Source organism: Motacilla alba, chromosome 15 (genome assembly GCF_015832195.1).
Source record: "Motacilla alba alba isolate MOTALB_02 chromosome 15, Motacilla_alba_V1.0_pri, whole genome shotgun sequence".
NCBI lineage: Eukaryota > Metazoa > Chordata > Aves > Passeriformes > Motacillidae > Motacilla > Motacilla alba.
The window spans coordinates 4,083,160-4,102,391 of record NC_052030.1 but is presented as its reverse complement, the minus strand read 5'-3'; the positions used below and the strand labels follow the sequence as shown (position 1 = coordinate 4,102,391).

The following is a 19,232-nucleotide window of genomic DNA, read 5'->3' as shown; positions in this document are numbered from 1 at the left end:
AGTCCCCTTTGTCCCCCCCATATGTGTGCTCATGTCCACATTAGCCTACACTTGACAAGGAATAGATTAACTCTTGACTTGGACACAGAGCAACACTGCAGAAGGAATACGGGAAAAATATTTATAATACAAACAATTCAGCCTCCCCAGAGTCAGTGTCACCCACGTCCTGCCCACATAGCCCTTGTTTCTCCCCTTGCCCCAGGACCACTGCAGCCCCGTGGTGACTTTGTCCATCCCAGAGCTGCTTATGGGGACTGAGCTAGAATCCCACACAGGAATTCAAGTCTGTCACGGGCATCAGAGTGAGGGGGTGTTCCCATGCTCTGGCTGTGCTGGGCGTCACCTTGCTTTAGGGACACCCAAGACAATGGGAGAAATGGAAGAGGAGGGAAGAAATGGAGAAACACGGCTGGAGAAGGATGGAGCTGGTGGAGAAAGAGGTGCCTGAAGTGTCCTGGGACAGGACACTGCCAGCCTGTGCTCAGCCACACACAATGATGGCCTGCTTGATGCTGGATTCCAGCTGGAGCTCCGTGTGCTTCCTCAAGGAGGGATAGAAGCTATGAGCCTCATGTCTCTTCTCTCACTTCCTAGGCAGAGATCCCACTGTGGAGCTCGCTCGTCATCATCACCTACATAGGGCACAGGGCAGCAGCATCTCAGCTACAACAGCCATCAAGAATTCCTCCCTCCCTGGCAGCTGCTCTGGGAAGACCCAGAGCTCAGCAGGGAGCAGGTGGCTCCTCACCTTCTGCGAGGTGGTTCAGGTGAGCAGCCTGGGCCCTGCTCCCACCAACCAGCGCCATGGCCTCGTGCTCAGTGCAGCTGCTCAGGGCCTGCTCGGATCCCTTCCCCTCCTCATCATCTTCAGAGTCCACCAGCACCAGGACATCCCCTGAGTCTGCACTCCTGGGAACAGCAGAGCAGGCTGGATGAAAGGCTGAGGAGAGCTTGTTCCCTGCCCTACAGGAAGGCTGAGTAGTGATGCCATGAGAGACTGGTTTGAGGAATGTCAACTCACCTGAATGCAGCACCTGAAAGGGAGAGAAAAGAGAGACAACATTAGAAAGTGCCCCTCTGTATAGCAGCAGCGTGCCCCTGCATGGGGAATAACAAATATTGACTCTATGATTGCAGAAGGGTGATCAAATGCTTTATTGCTATCACACTATACTATAACATACTACATGAAAAACCCATCGCCCTTGCCAGACAGTCTGATCCACACATGGATCTAACTGGTCAATGAATTAAAACACTATCACCAGAGTCCAGTTAAGGAATCACTCTTTGGTAAACAATCTCCATGACATATTCCGCATGTGCACAACAACAGATGCAGAGATTAAGATAAGAATTGTTTTCTCTGAGCTTTCTCACAATTTCTCACAGCTTCTCAGGAAAATCCTGGGAGACAATTATGTCTCTCTCTGTTCAGGAGATATGTGATTACCACACCTCTGGGAGTGCCACTGGTTTTACTGGACTGGACAATCCCTGCCAATCCTCCCTCCGTGTCTGTGCCTCCCCCAGACAGTCACTGGCAGCCCCAAGCAGAGCCACAGATGTGGAGGTGACCTGCCCAGACATGGCACAGGCAGCCCTGACTGAGTCCAGCACATGGGGAGGGACAAGTGGGTTGGGGAGAAAGCCCCAGGAAGGAGGAACCAATCCCTACCTCTGAGGCACAGGAGGGGGTTGTAGTACAACACAACCCCAGTGACGGCGAGAACAGTCAGGAGGGACAGCACCACCACAGCACCCACGACCCCAACGACGTTCACCGGCTCTGCAGAGAGGGGACACAGATGGATGAAGAATTCTCAGGTGTGCAGCGTCCCCAGGCCCTCCTGCCACAGCCCCACTCACGCTTCACCGTGAGGCAGACAAAGAGCTCCCTGAGCCCCACGGGGTTCTGGGCCTTGCAGACGTAGCAGCCGCCGTCAGTGCCCTGGGAGCAGTTCTGGATGGTGAGCCGGGACACATTGCCCTCCTGGGCAATGAGGAACCTGCCCCCAGGCTGGATCTCCTCCTCGGGCTGGGAGATGTCCCGGAGCCAGCTGAGCCGAGCTGCCGGGGTGCTCTCGGTCACCCGGCAGGTCAGGGTCACATTGTCACCCACAAAGCAGGTCTGCGGGGGCTCAGATTCCAGGGAAGGGAGTTCTGAACAGCCCCGGGGGGGAAAAGAAAACAAAAACAGAAGTCAAGCAGGGAATGGGGGCAATTAACATAACGAGCAATCAAGCTTCTGGCTGATTAATAATCATTAACAGAAGGGAGGCAGGCAGGAGTCTGGGAGTCGAGCACTATGGGTTTGGCATTTGGCTCACTCAGGAGCCTCCCAAGGAGTGACCTGAGCAGCTTTCATGTGCTCGGTCCCTTCTGACACCTGTCTTCACATCCCCAGGGAAAAATGGTCTGAGGGTAGCCAGCAGGTAGAAGGCAGAGAGGAGAAGAGCAGCCCAGACATTACTTTCCTTGGGATCAGCAGAGCTCTTGTGAAGCCTTGACAACCCTTGGAGGATAAATACAGCCCAGATTTTCATCAGCCATTCAGATCCATGAGGTGCCTGAAGGGCACACACAAGCCTTAAACCCACCCTTTCCAAACCTCATCTCAAGCTGCCCACAGCCCCCAAACCACCTCTCACTTTCACACAGGCGTGTGAAAGCTTTCCACAGGTGAAAACACTGCTGGGGTGAAATTTGTTGGCCCACGAAGATGGGCCCAAAACACAGCTCACCTACACCTCTGCCATGATGGATGCTAGCTGCAGGACGTCTGTGCCTCCTGCTGCATTTGTGCCCTGCCACGCCACCTCCTGCCTTCCCTGACCCCCTCAGTGCTCTGGAGAGCAGGGAATGCCCAGGGTACCCACCTGCCCCTTGATCACCAGCTTCATTAGCAGTTAATGAGGCAGCAAATCCACTCACTTATCTCCACAGTGCAGGCAGGCTGCTCCTGCTTCACCACATGGCTGCCCACACACTTGAAGACTTTTCGGTGGGAGAGGTGGGAGCTGTTCAGTGTCTCCACATGGGTGTCTGAGGAGCTTGTGGAGCTGATGACCCAGCTGGAGTTCTCCAAATCCTGCCCCTCTTCTCTCCAGTGCAGGGTGGGGTGGGGGTACCCTCCAGGCCAGCTGCAGAACAGCTGCAGCATCAGCCCCGATGAGGAGCTCTCAGCCCAGCACTTTGGGGTTGCCTGTGGTGGATCTATCAGCAAGGACAGCACGTGGTCAGAAACATTTGCAGGGCTGGAATTTACTTGTCATCATTCCCCTTGAAAACTCTTTCCTGTTTCCCTGCAAGTCTTGCTCCCTGACCCGCATCCCACAGCCCTAGGTGTGTACAGCTGTGACAGCCAGCAGGGACAAAGAGAGGCTGTGACAGTCCCCACAGCCAAGATTGAGGGAGGGAAAAAATTATTGCCACAGCTTTATCCAATGGAAATGAGATAAACACAGCAGGAGAATGAAATCCCACTGCTCTGGTCCTCATGGCACAGCTACTCCTGAGTCATCACTTGAGAGCAAGGCACAGTCCTGGCTCTCTCCCAGCTGCTCCTTCCACACACAGATCCACACACGTGCTGATTTAACAGCCAGAGGGATTGTGGACTCTGGTCCAGGCAGAATTAACACGCTGTGCCCAACGCAGGGCTGAACAAGATCCCACCAAGAGGTCAAACCAAAACAAGCCCCACACCAGAGGTGTCAGAGGGATGTCTGAGGCTTATTTTGGGGAGAATTTATTCAGAGGACTTTGAAATGAGTTGAATTAATAAAAAAAACCATCATGGGAAACCCTCGTGTGAGCTGCAAGAACACACCTTCCTGGGGCTTGTCTCTGCAGGAACTGTACACACACCTCAGGTGATCTTTGAAACCACTCAGCTCTGGCAAGAAAGTTCTCTGCAACACTCCCTGTGTCCCACCTCTGGGGAGGATCAAACTGATCCCAAACTCTGGCTGTGGGCATCCTGTCAGGCTGAACCAGCAGAAACTGCCCTACATCAATGGGACGCAGCCCCCCCAGGGTGTCCAGATGGACACAGCCCCCCAGGGTGTCCAGCCAGAGCTGGACTTGCTGTGCTGACCTCAGGAACAGTCTCCTAAAGCCATCAGCTTTACATCCTGAACTCCCAGGATCTCCCAGCACAACTCTGTCTAAAGAAATTTGCTCCCACAAAGCTAACAAACCAAAAGCCTAAAAATCTCCACGCTCCCGACCTCACAGAAGGACCTCCCGACCTTCTGTGGCTCTTCTGACCCACAGAAGAGCCAGCAGTTCTTGCATCAACCCACGCACAGATGTGCCAAGGAATCCCTGGAGGTGTGGAACCGCATGTCTCCTTCACAGGTGCTTCCCATCCAAAACAAACACAGAACCACAGCCCAAGGCAGGGCTGCACCTTTGTCCTGTCACTAGAACATTTACTGCTTGTGGGGTTTTCAAAGTGCAGTTTTAAACAAAAAGAGAACTTTTTGGTACCACCCATGGGATGGGCTGAAGACTGTCAGCTGGTTATTCCCACACAAAACTTCTTCATATCCTGGGAGGCTCTTCCACAGCAGCGCCAAGTCCGTGTCCAAAATCTGCTCCGGGCCAGGATAAGATGTTCCACCAACAGGGATTATGAAAAAATGGGGCCCTGCTACAGGTCAGAGGTTAAACTTCTAACTTTTGCTGATGCTTCTCCTGCTGAACTAAAGCATCTCCAGAAATCTCCTTCTCACCTATCAAAGGCTATGCCCACATCACCTTTGTCATACTCAGACATTAGTTGATACAATTAATTCCAGACTAATAAATGAAGTCCAGAGTGCAGCACCAACACTTGGCACCCCGTAAATGTGTTTTGCTCCCAGGTGTTCTGCCCCAGTGCTCCAGATTTGGGGCTCCCCACTCCTCAGCCCAATGCCTACATATCTATTCCCTGAAGCAGCCTGGGGTTCAATCCTTCCACACCCTCATCTGCACATTCCTTGCTGCAGGAAGAGAATTTTTATTCCTGTAAACTTTCAAGAGGTTAATCCTTATACAGAACAGGTGCAGTGTTTACACACAGAAGCAGGAACACCCTGAAGGCAAACAGGTCTCACACATGGAAAGAGCAGCAAGAAAGGAAAGGGCCAAGGGAGTACAGAGGGCCAAAAAGCAGCGGATTTTCCCTCTTCTCAATCCTGAAGGGACTAAGAGTGGCAGCAGATCTGGAGGGGGCTGCTCCCATGGAATACATGAGGCATCAGGGCAAAAAATGGTTCCCTGGCGGAAGCAGGAAGCATTAATGGGCTGGAGCACTTTCCAGCCTGACTTCCACCTGTGCTCTGAACATTTCTAAGAGAATGAATGGATGGATGAAATAGACACAGAAAAGGGAGAGAGCACCAGAAGACACAGAGGGGCTGGAAGAACTGGCTTGTGCTGATAACAGGTATGCTCTCAGGACACTGCTCCCACATAAACCTGAGGAATTTCATGCTTCCATCTATGTAAGACTCCTCAGCCGGGAAGAGTTCTCCCACTAAAAGGATGACACAGCACATCTATCCCAAACAAGAGAAAGCAGACAGCAAGCAGCAGCCCTTACCCCAAGGTTTATGGAGACTCAAGTCAGCCAGACTCTGAGGCAAAAGGTCCCCATGGAATAGCTACAGACAATGGAAGATGTGCCCAAAAACTCACTTATCACCAGCAATGAAGAAGAGACACGGCGAGGACTTGAGAGCTGGCATTTCCCCTCCACATGCTAGATCTGTGACAGACCATTTGGACACACATTTTGGTGCTTGTGAACGGATGTGAGAGAGATTCTGCACCATAAAGTCGTTTGCACTTTCTAAATATTATTTTTCCACCAGTGCTAGATGAATTTGGGGATGTGGAAGGCCGAAGGGAGGAAGCCCAGCTCTGGGGATGACTTACTGGCCACCAGGAGCTGCACCCTGTGCTCATGGTCCGTCTTGTTCAGCACTTCCCTGCAGGTGTAGTTGCCCTCGTCCTGCACACGCAGCTCCGTGATGCTCAGGGAGCTGTTGTTCACCAGGGAAAAGCGGACGTCCGGGGGGAAGGAGACCCTCGAGGAGAAGAGAGGTGGGAAGGAGCGCGGATCCCCTTGGAACCAGACCACCTCGGTGGCTTCCTTGGACGTGTTGCGGCATAAAAGGAGGATGCTTCCTCCCACCTGCCCAAAGACCACTTCGTCTGTTCCTGCAAGAGAGAAGGGACGGCGTTAGGGATGGAGGGAATGGGCAAAGCAGCCGTCTGCAGCAAAGACCTGGATATCTTATCTATGTCAGCCCTCTGAGGTGCTCGTTACGGGACTGCCGAGGGACCTCTGAGGTGACTAAAAATACCAGCGCACACCAGGATCAGGAAAAGGAACACAGCTCCCTGCTCCCCTCCCCTCAGCCCGCGCTACCTGCGGCCTCCCGGCGCGGCACCAGCCTCCAGAAGCAAAGGGCGAGGACGAGCCGGGCCGGCGGCATCCCGCCGAGGAGCTGCATGGCTGTCCGCCGCTGCCGGAGCCCCGCGGAGGCGGTGCTGCCCGGCCGCCGCCCCGGCGAGAGACCTGGGGAGGGAGGGCGGGCGTGCCCGGCTGGGGGGACCCGCCCGCCAGGGCCCGTGAGGGGCCCGTGACAGGGTTTGTCCGTCCATCGGGTCCCGCCGCCTCACAGCCTCCGCTTTGGGCGGCCGCCATCTTGAGACCCCCCCCCCAACCTGGGGCCGCCCGCCATCTTGGGGTCACCTCACTCCCACCTCGGCCACGTGGGGCGGCCCCAGCATGGCCGGGCTGGCGCTGCCGCCGGTGCCGCCCACGGATCGGGAGTGTGTTAACCGGAGAGAGCGGTGTGTGCTGAGCGGTAAGCGACCCGCGCGTCCAGAGAGCTACTCTAACCCACCCAATTAGAGACACCACACAAGCCGCGCAGCGGGAAGACCACAGATAAACGGTTGTTCCTCTGTGTAACCCCGCAGCGAGGACCGTAACCACGCAACTATCCTCGGGTTTCTCCAGAACACCCTACACATGGCAGCTTGGAAGCACCAAGGCGTGCGTAAAGCAGAGCGCTCAGACCCACAGGGTTGCCCCACTGGGCCCTGGTACGTTAATTATTAATTAACCTAATTAGTGGTAGGTGCAATAGTGTTGGCCCAGGTAACCAGAGCTCGGCCGGCCCCTCCTCGGCTCCGCCTGGGGGCGCCATAGAGCTGGCGCGGGGGAGGCAGGCGGTGCGTCTCCACCAATGGGAGGGGAGCATAGCAGCGTCTCCACCAATGGGAAGGGAGCATAGCGGCGTCTCCACCAATGGGAGCGGAGAGGGGCGGTGCCTCCGCAAGGGGCACGGGCAGCCCGGAGCCGCCGCAGCCGCAAACGTCGCCATGCCGGTGGACCTGGCCAAGTGGGACGGGCCGCTGAGCCTCTCCGAGGTGGAGCAGAAGCCGGCGCACCCGCTGAGGGTCAAGTATGGCTCCGTGGAGATTGACGAGCTGGGCAAGGTGCTCACGCCCACTCAGGTGAGCAGACCCGGCCCTGCGCGCGGGGGTTGTCGCGGCAAAATGGCGGGATGCGGTCGGGCCTCTGGCGCTGTCGCTCCGGCAGCTGCCGCCGCAGCTTCTGAGCAGAGAGAGGGGCCTTGCTGCGGGGGCGGCCTTGCTGCGGGGGCGGCCGTGCCGCAGGAGAGAAGGCCCATGGCTCTCACAGCCGGGGCGAGCTGGCGCGAATGGCCTTGAAGCCCTCGGGTGTCGCTGCAGCGCAGGCCGTGCTGGCCCTGTGTCCGGGGCAGGTGGCTGGCGCTGACAGCACGGCCGGTGCTAACGCGGTCGTGCCTGCAGGTCCAGCATCGCCCCAGCAGCATCGAGTGGGACGGCTGCGATCCCCAGAAGCTTTACACCCTGGTTCTCACAGACCCTGATGCGCCCAGTCGGAAGGACCCAAAGTTCAGGTAGTGGGGATGAACAGCTCCGTGTCTTGCGTGGGGAAAAAGGAACATTTCTCTTGGGCTGAGCAGAGGCTTAAGGAGGAGGTGGGACTGTGCTCTGCCTAAGGTGCAGCAGCTGTGGGGCTGTGGCTTGTCGTAGAAATCGTGTCTTTGCATCTCTCCTTGAGCCAGGGACAGCATGGGGAGGAGCAGCTGCTCATATCAGGGATGCTCAAAGGTCTGTTGTAGCTGGAGCAGCACAGCATTTACTGTTTGCTCTAATTTAGCACATATGTGATTTGGAATTAGGTCTTTGCTGGCAGCAGAATCTTAAATTTGGGACTGGCTCACCTTCCTCAAGTCAGCCTCAGCAGTGTGTGGAATCCCCACTCTCAGAGGTCAGGCTGTGAGTTTTCTGCAGCCACGTGGAGCTGGTTTTGGCAGGCTGTGCATCCCGACAAAGCGGTGCCTGCTCTGGGACTGGTGTTTTTTGGGTTCAGCAAACCAGGAGTGGCAGCTCCTCGTTTACCCCATGCTGACAACCTTATGGGAAAGCAGCAGCTTGGAGTGACAAAGGTTCTTCTTATCTGTGCCTCTGCTAGATTGTTCTGTGCCTTCTCCTTTCAGGGAGTGGCATCACTTCCTGGTGACCAACATGAAAGGCAACGATGTGGGCAGCGGGACCGTGATGTCGGATTATGTTGGCTCCGGGCCTCCCAAGGGAACAGGTTGGTACCTGCAGCAGTTCCTCGGTGCTGCTGCGTGGATCACACCCAGTGCAGAAGGGCGGGGGGAAGTCTGCAGGAAGCTGCCTGTGGGAGCGATCCAGGCAGGATTGCTGGGGGCTGGGATCCAGCCTGTCTAGTGCATCTTCCCTGAGCTGCCCGAGGCAGCTGTGGGGTCGCCTGGTGTGCAGGCGGTGACGCCGTCCCTCCCCCAGGGCTGCACCGCTACGTGTGGCTGGTGTACGAGCAGCCCCAGCAGCTGGCCTGCAGCGAGCCCGTGCTGTCCAACCGCTCCGGGGACAAGCGTGGCAAGTTCAAGGTGGCCGCCTTCCGCAGCAAGTACGGGCTGGGGGCGCCCGTGGCGGGCACCTGCTACCAGGCCGAGTGGGACGACTACGTGCCCAAGCTCTACGAGCAGCTCTCGGGGAAGTAGGGCCAGGCCCCGCGGGGCACTGCAGCACCTGTGGGTGGGGCTGGGCACAGCGCTGTAGTTCTGTTCTGTTCATGAGTTGAACCCAAGTGTCCCGCTCTGACTGCTGCCAACGTCACTGTCCCCGCTCTGTCCCTGTGTTCAGGCCTGTGCTGATGCTCGTGGTGTCCTAGCTAGAGAGCTGCTGAAGGGTGTCCCTGGCTCCAAACTGACCTGCTTAACGGAATCAGAAGCCTTTGTGAATTAGTGTCAATTCAGGGGGTCTCTGCTGTCTTGGCTTGAGGTGGCAGGGCTGTGGGTACACAACCACTTTGGGGCAGTGCTGGCTGCGGAGACTCCCTTTTCCAGGAGATGAGAGGGCAGTCAAAGGGAAACTTCTCCCCTTTTTTTTTTTCTTTCCTCCCTCCTACATTTGGCCAGTGCCTCCATGTCACCACTACAGTAGTGAAGGTGCAGCTCGAGGGGGAGGCAGGAGCTGGCCTAGAGCACTTCCTTCTGTTCTCTGCTGCCACTCGAAGCTGAGACCACTTTGTTTTGTTCAGTCCTGTAGTGACCTGCCCTGTGCTCACAGTGCAATTAAAAACTTACCAAGGTACTTGGCGTGCTTGCTTGTCTTCTTGGGGGGGATGAAGGCAGTGCTTAGGGCGCAGTGGGGTGGTGGTGTGTTCTGGGATGAGGCTGGACCCTGGGCCAGGGCTCCCCATTCCGGACTCACTGATGCTGGAGGGATACAGCTCAAAGCCATCATGTCTTTTTATCTTAACAACATTCCCAGCCTTCAGTTCCTTCCCAAGGGATCTCCCCTCACTCCCAGACCCGCGGGAGCTCCTTCCCTCCACAGGAGGCCCCCCATCACCACAGCAGCTCCGACACCCCAACAGTCAGTCTGGGCACCCCCAGCTTCCCTGACCTGAAGCCACTGCCCAGCCCAGCTGCAGGTCCCAGGTGCTTCTGCTGCTCCAGCAGCTTCGCAGTGAGGCCTGGGTGTCTCCTGAGTGCCTAGAGCAGAAATGAGCCTTTGACAGAGCCGTAAAAAGGTAAAAAAGGTGAAGCCAGTGCAATTCAACTGCACGGAATCAGGAGCTTTCCCCCTTTTTCTCAAGCTGCTGTATCAAAGCTCTGCAGAGAGACGGTGTGACAAACAGGAAGCAGCAGCACCCCTGTGAAAATGGGGGATTCCAGAGCTCCAGTGGATGTGCTGCCCCAGGGCAGTTTTATCAGCCCAGCAATTAAAACATTTCAAGAGGATCAGTGGTTTTCCAGGAAAACAGCCCCAGCTGCTCCAGCCCGAGGCCCAGCAGAGTTAAGGCTGGAGCAGGGCTCACAAGGCTCATCCATCCTGGGACTGCTTGGGCTGCAAGGAGGACATAAAAAAATTAAAAATCCATTACCCTAAAACCCTCCACTGCCAGGAAACCAAGCCCTGCTCGGGCTGAGGGACACCTGTGGAATGTGTCACATCCCCACCTCGCACCTGTGCTGGGCCACGAGCCACCCCTCCCACAATGACACAGCCAGGCATTGTGATGAACACTTTTATTTACAAATATAATTAAAAGCTCTGACAGTTATTCATGCTCTTCCCTGGAACCTGAAAAAATGTTTTTGTTGTTTTGTTGGTTTTTTTTGTCCTTTTTTTTTTTTTTTAAAGTGCATGCAAAAGAAGTAAAGCCTTTTTTTTTCTCTTTTTATTGTAAGAAAATACACAGTTTGAAAGTGTGAATAATGCAATATTTATGACCAAGATCATGGGGTTTGGGGTGGACTTGGGGGAGGAACAAAAAAAAAAAAAGAAAACCCAAAAAAACAAATAAAAGAAAAACTAAAAAGGGCTGGGATGATCTAACAGACAGTGTTGAGCTCCAGAACAGAACTGGAGAGTGGGGGGTGGCTGGAGCAGGAAGGGAGGGGGGGAAAGAAGTAAAAAAATTTTTGATCAGAGAAACAGTTAAAATACAATATGAAAATAAGTAAAAGCTCTCCTTAAATTCCTTCTATACACAAAATACACAATTTGACAAAGCCCAATTTGTGCTACTGGGATCCTGTGGGCTCATTTAAGTGTATTCACATTCTCTGCGACAGCAGAAAATGATTTATGATACAATCAAGAATATGCCCAGGGGCCAGGGCTCGTCCCTGCTGCCCCTGGCATGGTTCTCCTAAAAATCACCACGTCATCACCCTCCCCTCCCCACCCCCAAAAAAGTAATAATATGTCACCACTGATATGTACAGCACGATTAAGGTTTTTTTTTCTGTAAAATGTATCAAATTTTTTTTCAATCTTTAATAAAATTTTTTTTATTATTTAATTATTCCTGATGAATAAATACCAAAAAAATAAAAATAAAATAAAATTATGCAGCAGCTAGTTAAGGTAAGGCTGCGGATTCAGTCTCTCTCCCCCTGGGATCATAGATATCTTTTAATTATTAATATTTTTTGCTTGTATTTTCATTGATTGGTGGTAAAATGAGTGATTGCTCAGAAGCAACATACATCCACTTGGTGGCTTTTTTTTTTTTTATATGTTGGTTTTTTTTTTTCTCCATTAAAATCGTCTCCAAAGTTTTCACTGAAACATTTTTAATCATTGCACAGAGACATCAATACTGTGACATACTATGGAAAAGACTGCCAGGAGCTGTCCTGCACCAGGACGTGACGGGGGAAAGGGGCCCCTGATGGATAAGAATATACAGGCACTGGTCCGACACGATGTCAGTAAGAGAGACAGAAAGAGAGAGAGCACGCCCGTCAACATGGGGAATGTTGGGTTTGCAAGTTTTATCCTTACTTGGTTTGCTTTCTGTGGTTTTTGTTTTGTTTTTAAATGGCAAAGAAATTTAACCTCATCTATAGTCCTCCTTGGGATATTCTAATGTGACCAAATTCCCAAAGCCCATCCGCAGGCTCTCCATGTCAAACGTCTCAATCTCTCGCTCCTGCCTTTCCAACAGAAACTTGATCCTCTCGCTGCGTTCCTTCTGCAGGGCGGCGAGCTCCTCTTCGATCTGCAACGAGCACAGTCAGCAGCCCCCAGCATGGCTTCAGCCTGCCCCGGATCCCCAAAATCCCCAAAATCAATAAGCACAGCCAGCAGCCCCCAGCACGGCTCCAGCCTGTCCCGTATCCCCAAAATCAACGAGCACAGTCAGCAGCCCCCAGCACGGCTCCAGCCTGCCCATGTCCCCAAAATCAACAAGCACAGCCAGCAGCCCCCAGCACAGCTCCACCCTGTCCCGTATCCCCAAAATCAACGAGCACAGCCAGCGGCCCCCAGCAGAGCTCTACCTTGCATGTATCCCCAAAATCCCCTCTGGAACGTACCTTCTGTTCCAGGTGTGCCCTGCGCAGCGACACCCGTTGCTCCAGCTTCTGGAGTTCCCTTTCATGCTGTGCTTCTGTCTGCATCTTTATTTTGCTCTGGTAGGCATTGAGCAGCTCCATCTCCTGCTGGAGTTGCAGTCTCAGGGCTTGGCATTCTGCTTCCTGGGCCTCGTCCAGCCGGAGCTGTGAGAGCATGGGGAAAACAAGGCTCAAATCCCCGCCGGGAATTCTCTGCTTCCACACAAGTCACAACTATTTCTTCCTAAAGCCACTGGTGTTGGTGGCAGAGGGAGGAAGCAGGAAAGGCTTCATTAACAGCAGCTGCTCTGCTCACGCTGAGGCAGAGCCCCAGAAGATCCAATCCTAAACCCCAGCATGCCAGGGGAGCAGGGGAAGGACGCATGTTCTGCAGGACACTTATTCCAAGAGGGAAAGTGCCACCTGATGTGCTGTTTTAACAGTTTTTATAATTCAGTGGCTGGAGAAGTGCCCCCCAGGGTGCTGCCAGGCCCCAGGACCCCCTGCACGTACCGCCTGCGAGGCCATCATCTCGTTGATGCTCTGCTCATACTGCTCGGCCAGGATGGCGAGCTTCCGTGTCTGCTCGTCCTTCAGGCTCTTCAGAATTGTCTTGTGCTCACTCTTTGGAGTTACTTCCAGCTGGTGATTCTTCAGTGCTTTGTACTGCTTAGTTTGCACTTTGCATGTGTCCTGGAACTGCTTTTTGATCTGCATTTCCATAGCCTGCCAAGGAAGGAACGACGTGAAGAGCACGAAGGGCTTTGAGAATGGAGAGGTTGTGGTACGTCCACATGGGTGGGGTGGTGGGAACACAGCTCCCCTGTGCATGCTTCCCACAGGGATTAACCAGCAGCTCAGGCCCTGCTGCAGCCTGGCCAGGAACAGCACCCCCTCAGCCCAGGGCACTTCCCACATCCTGCCTCCCAAAACATATCTGCTTTTTCACAGCATCCTTGCTTCCCCTTCACATCCCTTCCATGTCCTTCCCACCTCAACCTTGCACTATGTGGAGGCTGCAGACTTGAGAACTAGCAAGGGTGTGACAGAGTGACAGCAATGTGCCTCCTCTCTGGTGACCAGTGACCCCATGGAACAGGTTCAGCTATGTAAGGGAGGTTGAGGCTGGGTATCAGGGAAAGCTTCGTCCCCAGAGGGTGCTGGGCACTGCCCAGGCTCCCCAGGGAATGGGCACAGCCCTGAGGCTGCCAGAGCTCCAAGGGCATTTGGAAAATGCCCCCAGGGGTGCACAGGGTGGGATTGCTGGGGTGTTTGTGCAGGACTGGGATTTGAACTCCACGGTCTCTGTGGCGCCCTTCCCACTCAGGATATTCCATGGCTCTGTGACTCTGGGAGGAGGAACATGCCTCTACCACAGAGAGCAGCGGTTTGCACAGAGCTCAGCACACACTCAGAGTACTCTGTGTTCTCTCTGGATTCTGAAAGCACCACCAACCCCTCTCCTCATCCTTCTAAGCTTACACCAGAGAGGGTTTGAACAACACACAGCTTGTCAGAAACAAGTTCTGTAACACTTTGCTTAGGACTGGACTATTTTACAACAGCCTCAATTAGCGCAGCACTTAAAAAACCCTCTGTGAGCTCTGGGCTATTCCTGCCCACAATTTCCCTTATCCGGAGCTGCTCTGTGCAAAGGGAGGGGATGCAAGGGACAGCACAGGGTGTGGAGAGCAGTGGTCTCACAGCACAGGTGCTGCACAGAGGAAAGAGGCTGGAGGAGGAGCAAGGAAAGCTGGCAGCACCTTCAGGTTCTTTGGTTGCTGCCGGAGCTCCATGAAGTGCTTCCTGTGCAGCTCCCGCTCGCGCCGCTTGTTGTACTCCAGCTGGTTCTCGAGCTCAGTCTGGTGCTGCAGCCGGATGAGGTCCATGCGCAGCTTCTGCAGCGTGTGCAGCTGCCGGTACTCCAGCTCCCGCGTGGACTCGTCGTGCCGGATCAGCATGGCGTGCTCCATCTCCTTCTGCGTCCGCTTCTTGTTCAGCTCCTGCACACACACACACAGCTGAGCGGGCAGCCCTGCGGCAGGCTCCTGCTCGCTGCTCTGCCAGCAGCAGGGACTCGGCATGTCACAGCGAAACACAAACCCAGCAGCGACATGGGGACGCTACGAGTGACCACTGAGTGACCGACCGACCGACCATCCATCCATCCATCCATCCATCCATCCATCCATCCATCCATCCATCCATCCATCCCCTGCTCTGGGATGGCCCCGGGAGTCCCCAGCAGGTGGCACCAGGACCCCACACAAGCCTTCGGTGCTTGCAGAAACTCGCAGCAGCTTTCAATGAACACATCCCAGGGTGCTCAGGGCTGGGGTGATGGAACTGGGGCTCTTGTCTGGTTTAAATTCCCCTGGTGGGTACTGGGAATGAGCTCTCCCCTCCAACACCTACATCAGAGTGGCCAAGGCAGAGGTCAACGGCTCTAACACCCCATCAGGTGAGAAGGTGAATTGTCCAGGTGGGATTTGGCCCAAGGTGCAGCTCCTTTTTAAAACCGGGCTGGAGCCCAAGGCTCAGAGGGTTTTGCAGTGTTCACCAAGAGCTCCTGCACAGGGTGTCCACAGTCTGGGATAACCTTCCCCAAGCCACAAGCCCAGGAAGGGGCAAACACCAGTTCCCTCCCTGATTACTGCACATTTTTGTGTCTCAAGGTGTCAGCCACACCCTGTGCAGCACGGAGCTGACTCCAGCTGTACCCCTCACAGGTAGCGCTGGTGCACCCCCGATCCCGGCTCAGGTTACAGCCTCAGCCAGGCACAGCAGGGCTGCCCCACCCCACACTGTGCCCGGCCCAGGGCTGCCTCAGCCTAACGGGTTTCTGCAGGAGAGGCAAAAAAATGTAATTATTCTGAGCTGCTGCACACATGTGGTAATCCTGTTGTAACTCTCAACAGGAGCACCTGCAAGCTTCAGCCCCTGTGGCCGCTACACCTGGGACAGGTTTGAGCTGAGAGGATGGGCAAAGAAACAGGGCCAGGGCGTCCCTCTGCCCTCTTGGCCCTAAGGGCATACAGTGTGTTTGCATTTAAGCAAAACTCGACCCCTGACAGCCAAGATTAAAATTACATGTACTGGTGTGCCAAAATGACTTCTCAAAGGCAGGCGGGGCACTGACCAGGCAGGGAGCTGTGGCACATGTGCCTTCATCCCAGGACAGCTCAGCCAGCCTCTCCCAAGCCTATTCCACACCTGATTTCAGTTCACACAGCATAAACACACAGTCATTCCACTTCCCTCAAACACTTTGCACAAAAACAACACCTGTGGTTAGTTAAAATACAGAAAACACATTTTGAAAGTGTTATTTTCTTCAGGTGATCCAAGTAGGTAGTACTGGCACATTTGAATTAGTAGAAATGTAATTTTCAGGGAATAAAAATTCAGATAATTCTGAAAATGAGGTCTCTCATAAGAGCTTAAATGAAGGAGGTCAGAGGTGTGTTCCTGGTTAAATGCCATGCTAGGTAACTGAACTCTGTTCTCATCCCTGCCACAGAGCTGACATGCTGTGATAAGGGTGCTCAAAGCTGAATTTTTGGAGTCAATAGTTTTGAGGGTGCCTGGGTTGAGATATCTGGATCTCAGCAAAGCAGCTGAGCAGCTCCAGGCACATCTGGACCCAAGGGCATCAAAGCTCTGAACAAGTACCAATGATACTGGAAAGCCTGAGGATAGCAGGCCAAACACAATTTTTGAGCACTCCTCACTTTAGTTTTCACTAAAACACCCTCTCATCTGACAGTCTTTATCCAAAAATAACATCCACGAAGAATTCAGATACTACAGTGATGGCCACAGGAACATCTCCATGTGGAAACTCTTTCTCCAAAGTGGTGTTTGACCACAGGCAGCCTTGAGGCAAGGGGCAAAAACCAGTAAGGGGAAGCAGGATGTGAAAAGCTGCTCCTTGACAGCCCATATCCCCATCCCACAGCTCTCCCTCCACCACAGACTGGGGCAGGACCCCCAGACCCAACACTCAGGAGCGGGGATGAGGCATCAGGCCCAGAGGAAGGGCCTACAGGGTGTTTCTGTCTGCAGTCAACGCTGCCATCTCTCAACTGATCAAAGCAGACACAGCTGCAAGGAAAACCATTTCCCAAAACATTTTCTCTTACATTTTTTTCAATTCTATTTAGCAGCTAGAAACATGAAGACCTAAGTTCAGCCGAGACACAAAGCTAAAGCAGTTAAAAAAGGCTGGCAGAGAAGTGAGGAGTGCCATACTTCCCGAATGTTCTGCTGCTCCATCTCGTGCCTCTTGATCATCGTTTTTCTCTTGAAGAAACGGCAGTTTTTGTCGTAGTAGAGTCTCTGCTGGCTGAGAAGCTGGGCCTCCTCTTCAGCCTGTGTGTGCTGCAGGTTCTCTTTGTGTTTGGATATCCTTTCTTGCTTCTCTTTCTTGGGTGTGCTGTGGTCCTCATTCATTTCCTGCAGGGTCAAAACTAGGCTTGCCTCAGCACCACAGTGACACAGGACATGGGGGACCTTCCTGGCTCCTCCTCTGCCATTCAGGTCATGAAAGGACACCAAAATCCCACAACAAAACTAACAGAACCAGACCTATGACCTGGCCATGCTCAGCCCTGCTGCCCCTACAGCTGTACCAGGACCCACTTCTCACCTTTACCTTAACAGCCAATTATTTTTGCAATATGGTGAAGACACTACTTAAATAATGCATTTTGGTACATATGAAGGAACTTCCTAATTTATGCAAGTGATCACAGGGCTTTTAGTCAAGGGACATTGAATGGCTGCTCTGATTACTTGGAGAAAAAAAAAAAAAAAAAGATGAGGAGAAAGGGGAAGAAGAACTCTCTGTGAAGTCCCATTTTCCCTCATCACCCTTGGTTTCAAAGATTCTGCTCTACAGCAAATTGTGAAGGCACCTGTAGCCACCCTCACAAATTGTTCTGGAAATGCTGCCAGATGCTCCCAGCTCCTGAAAATTTACTTGCTGAGAATCCAAAATTTGCTTTCAAGCCTGACAGCATCCCTTAAACCCCTGGGCTGGCCCAGGTTTATCAAAACAAAAGAGTGGCTTGTGTTCATTCCACACCCCTTCAGCCCCGAAAATGAGGGTTTCTTGCCTCTTTAATCTTTTCCTTGCAAAGCTTGTATTGTTTCTTCTGACTTTCTAAAAAGGTCGCCAGGTCTTTCTTTTGCTGAGCCAAAATCTGTTGCTGGAATTTCTTTTCATCTGCTGCAGCTGCCTTTGACTGCAATGTACAGAGAGAGGAAAACAATAACAATAAAATAAAAAAAGGTGAGTAAGCAGGTGCAGAATCCAGCAGAAATCAGTGTTGTGGTTTTTGATTTTTGGTCAGTCATTTTGGTGACTGTGCTAGACAAAGCCACGAGCACTCAGCCACAGGACAGCTGCTCACACAAAAAATGCTCCCACAAGCCTCACATAAGGCTTCTTTGTGCTTCTTACCTCCCCACCAAAACCACCCCAGAAGGCACAACCACACCAGTTTATTGTGTGGATTAACGTGCTGATTTTTAGACTGAGTGACAGCTTTGTCACCCCCTTAGCTGAGGCAAAGCTCCCACCAAGCTCCACACAGCCCCTTTCATGCAGCTGTGGCACTGGTGGATGCCAACAGAGTGCCCATCAGCCAGGGAGGTGAGTGGAGGCTGCTCAAGGGAACACATGGTCCCAAAATCGCCAGGCTGGAAGAGACCTTTGAGATGACTGAGTCCAACCCAGTCCTAACACCTCAATTAAACCATGGCACTGAGTACCACATCCAATCTTCTTCTAAGCACATCCAGGGATGGTGACTCCACCACCTCCCCAGGCAGACCATTCCAGTACTTCGTGTAAAAAACTTTTTCCTAAATTTCCCTTGGTGCAGTTTAAGACTGTGTCCTCTCATTCTGCACCTCAGACCATGGGTTTGAGCAGCACCTCCCACAGCCCCCTTGGAGACCTGGGTTCTCCTGTCCCTCAGATCCTCCCTGCACTCACCTCCTTCTCCATCACAGCCACTTGCTTCTTGGCCAGCTTCTCCAGCTCAATGGACGAGTTGTTGGCGTGTGTCTCCACCTCCTTCTGCAGCTTGAGGCGGTGCTCGTCCATCTCGGCCTTCAACTTGTTCTCCAGGGCGATCAGCTGCTTCTGGTGCTGGCGCCGCATCCGCTTATATCCTGACATCTGTTCCCGCAGCTCGTTCTCCTGCTCATGCTCATGGATCTGTCTTGTAACCTGTGGGCAGGAACAGGGCAACCAGTGCTCCATGGCCTCGCTTCCCACACAAGCTGCTGCCTCACTGGAGGCCAGGCCCTGCTCTGCTGCGCTCTCAGCAATCAAGGGGTTTTAGAGGTGCTGCTGTGCTGTTTCACAAAGCCACAAGGTTTCTCTGTCCTTTTAGCCCCCATCTTTTCCTGAGACTTTTATGTGTTTTCAGTAACACAGCTGAAAATGCCATATTACAAATAAAAGAAGGGACTGGTTACTTATTGCTGCCTTGTGAAGGCTGCCTTAGAGCAAAGACTCTAAGATGTCGGGTCTCCTGCCCACCCAGGGACGCCAGATGTGGGGTTTCCAGCCCCGGATTGGGGTGACCCCAAAAGATGGAAAAGTCTCTCCTCCAACCCGTGCCTTCAAAGAAAGACTCAGTAGTCTTCTGTTGTCTGTTCTCAAGGTAGTTTATTGTTGTTTATCTAAAAGATTCTTCTCCTGAGCTGCTGTGGCCCGTTCAGCAGCTCAGACAAAGGCACTCTGCCCTCCCAGGGGCTGGTGCCATTTTTTATATCATATATTAT

At 53.2% G+C, this 19,232-nt stretch overlaps 3 protein-coding genes across 9 annotated transcripts in view; 1 reads left to right on the top strand and 2 right to left on the bottom strand.

The window, feature by feature from the left end:
• Positions 1-107: 107 nt before the first annotated feature.
• VSIG10 (V-set and immunoglobulin domain containing 10) lies at positions 108-7,253 on the bottom strand. The gene is made up of 8 exons (XM_038152684.1): positions 6,428-7,253; positions 5,932-6,216; positions 2,938-3,219; positions 1,873-2,166; positions 1,682-1,792; positions 1,025-1,037; positions 752-912; positions 108-635 (listed from the first exon to the last, which is right to left on the bottom strand). Exons 1-8 carry the CDS (start codon positions 6,510-6,512, stop codon positions 547-549), a joined length of 1,320 nt encoding a protein of 439 aa, XP_038008612.1. The 5' UTR covers positions 6,513-7,253; the 3' UTR covers positions 108-546.
• An 80-nt stretch (positions 7,254-7,333) lies between these two features.
• On the top strand, positions 7,334-9,678 carry PEBP1 (phosphatidylethanolamine binding protein 1). The gene is made up of 4 exons (XM_038152685.1): positions 7,334-7,524; positions 7,843-7,952; positions 8,556-8,656; positions 8,869-9,678. The coding sequence occupies exons 1-4, from the start codon at positions 7,390-7,392 to the stop codon at positions 9,084-9,086; spliced, it is 564 nt and encodes a 187-aa protein (XP_038008613.1). The 5' UTR covers positions 7,334-7,389; the 3' UTR covers positions 9,087-9,678.
• A 926-nt stretch (positions 9,679-10,604) lies between these two features.
• TAOK3 (TAO kinase 3) overlaps positions 10,605-19,232 on the bottom strand; it is a 79,092-nt gene continuing 70,464 nt past the window's right edge. For all 7 annotated transcript variants that reach the window (XM_038152070.1, XM_038152071.1, XM_038152072.1 and 4 more), the window contains 7 exons: positions 18,436-18,672; positions 17,552-17,680; positions 16,686-16,889; positions 14,198-14,437; positions 12,948-13,160; positions 12,417-12,599; positions 10,605-12,100 (listed from right to left, as the gene is read on the bottom strand). In XM_038152070.1, coding sequence (XP_038007998.1) covers positions 11,939-12,100; positions 12,417-12,599; positions 12,948-13,160; positions 14,198-14,437; positions 16,686-16,889; positions 17,552-17,680; positions 18,436-18,672 — 1,368 coding nt within the window. In that variant the 3' untranslated portion in view covers positions 10,605-11,938. The remainder of the gene's footprint in view (positions 12,101-12,416; positions 12,600-12,947; positions 13,161-14,197; positions 14,438-16,685; positions 16,890-17,551; positions 17,681-18,435; positions 18,673-19,232) is intronic.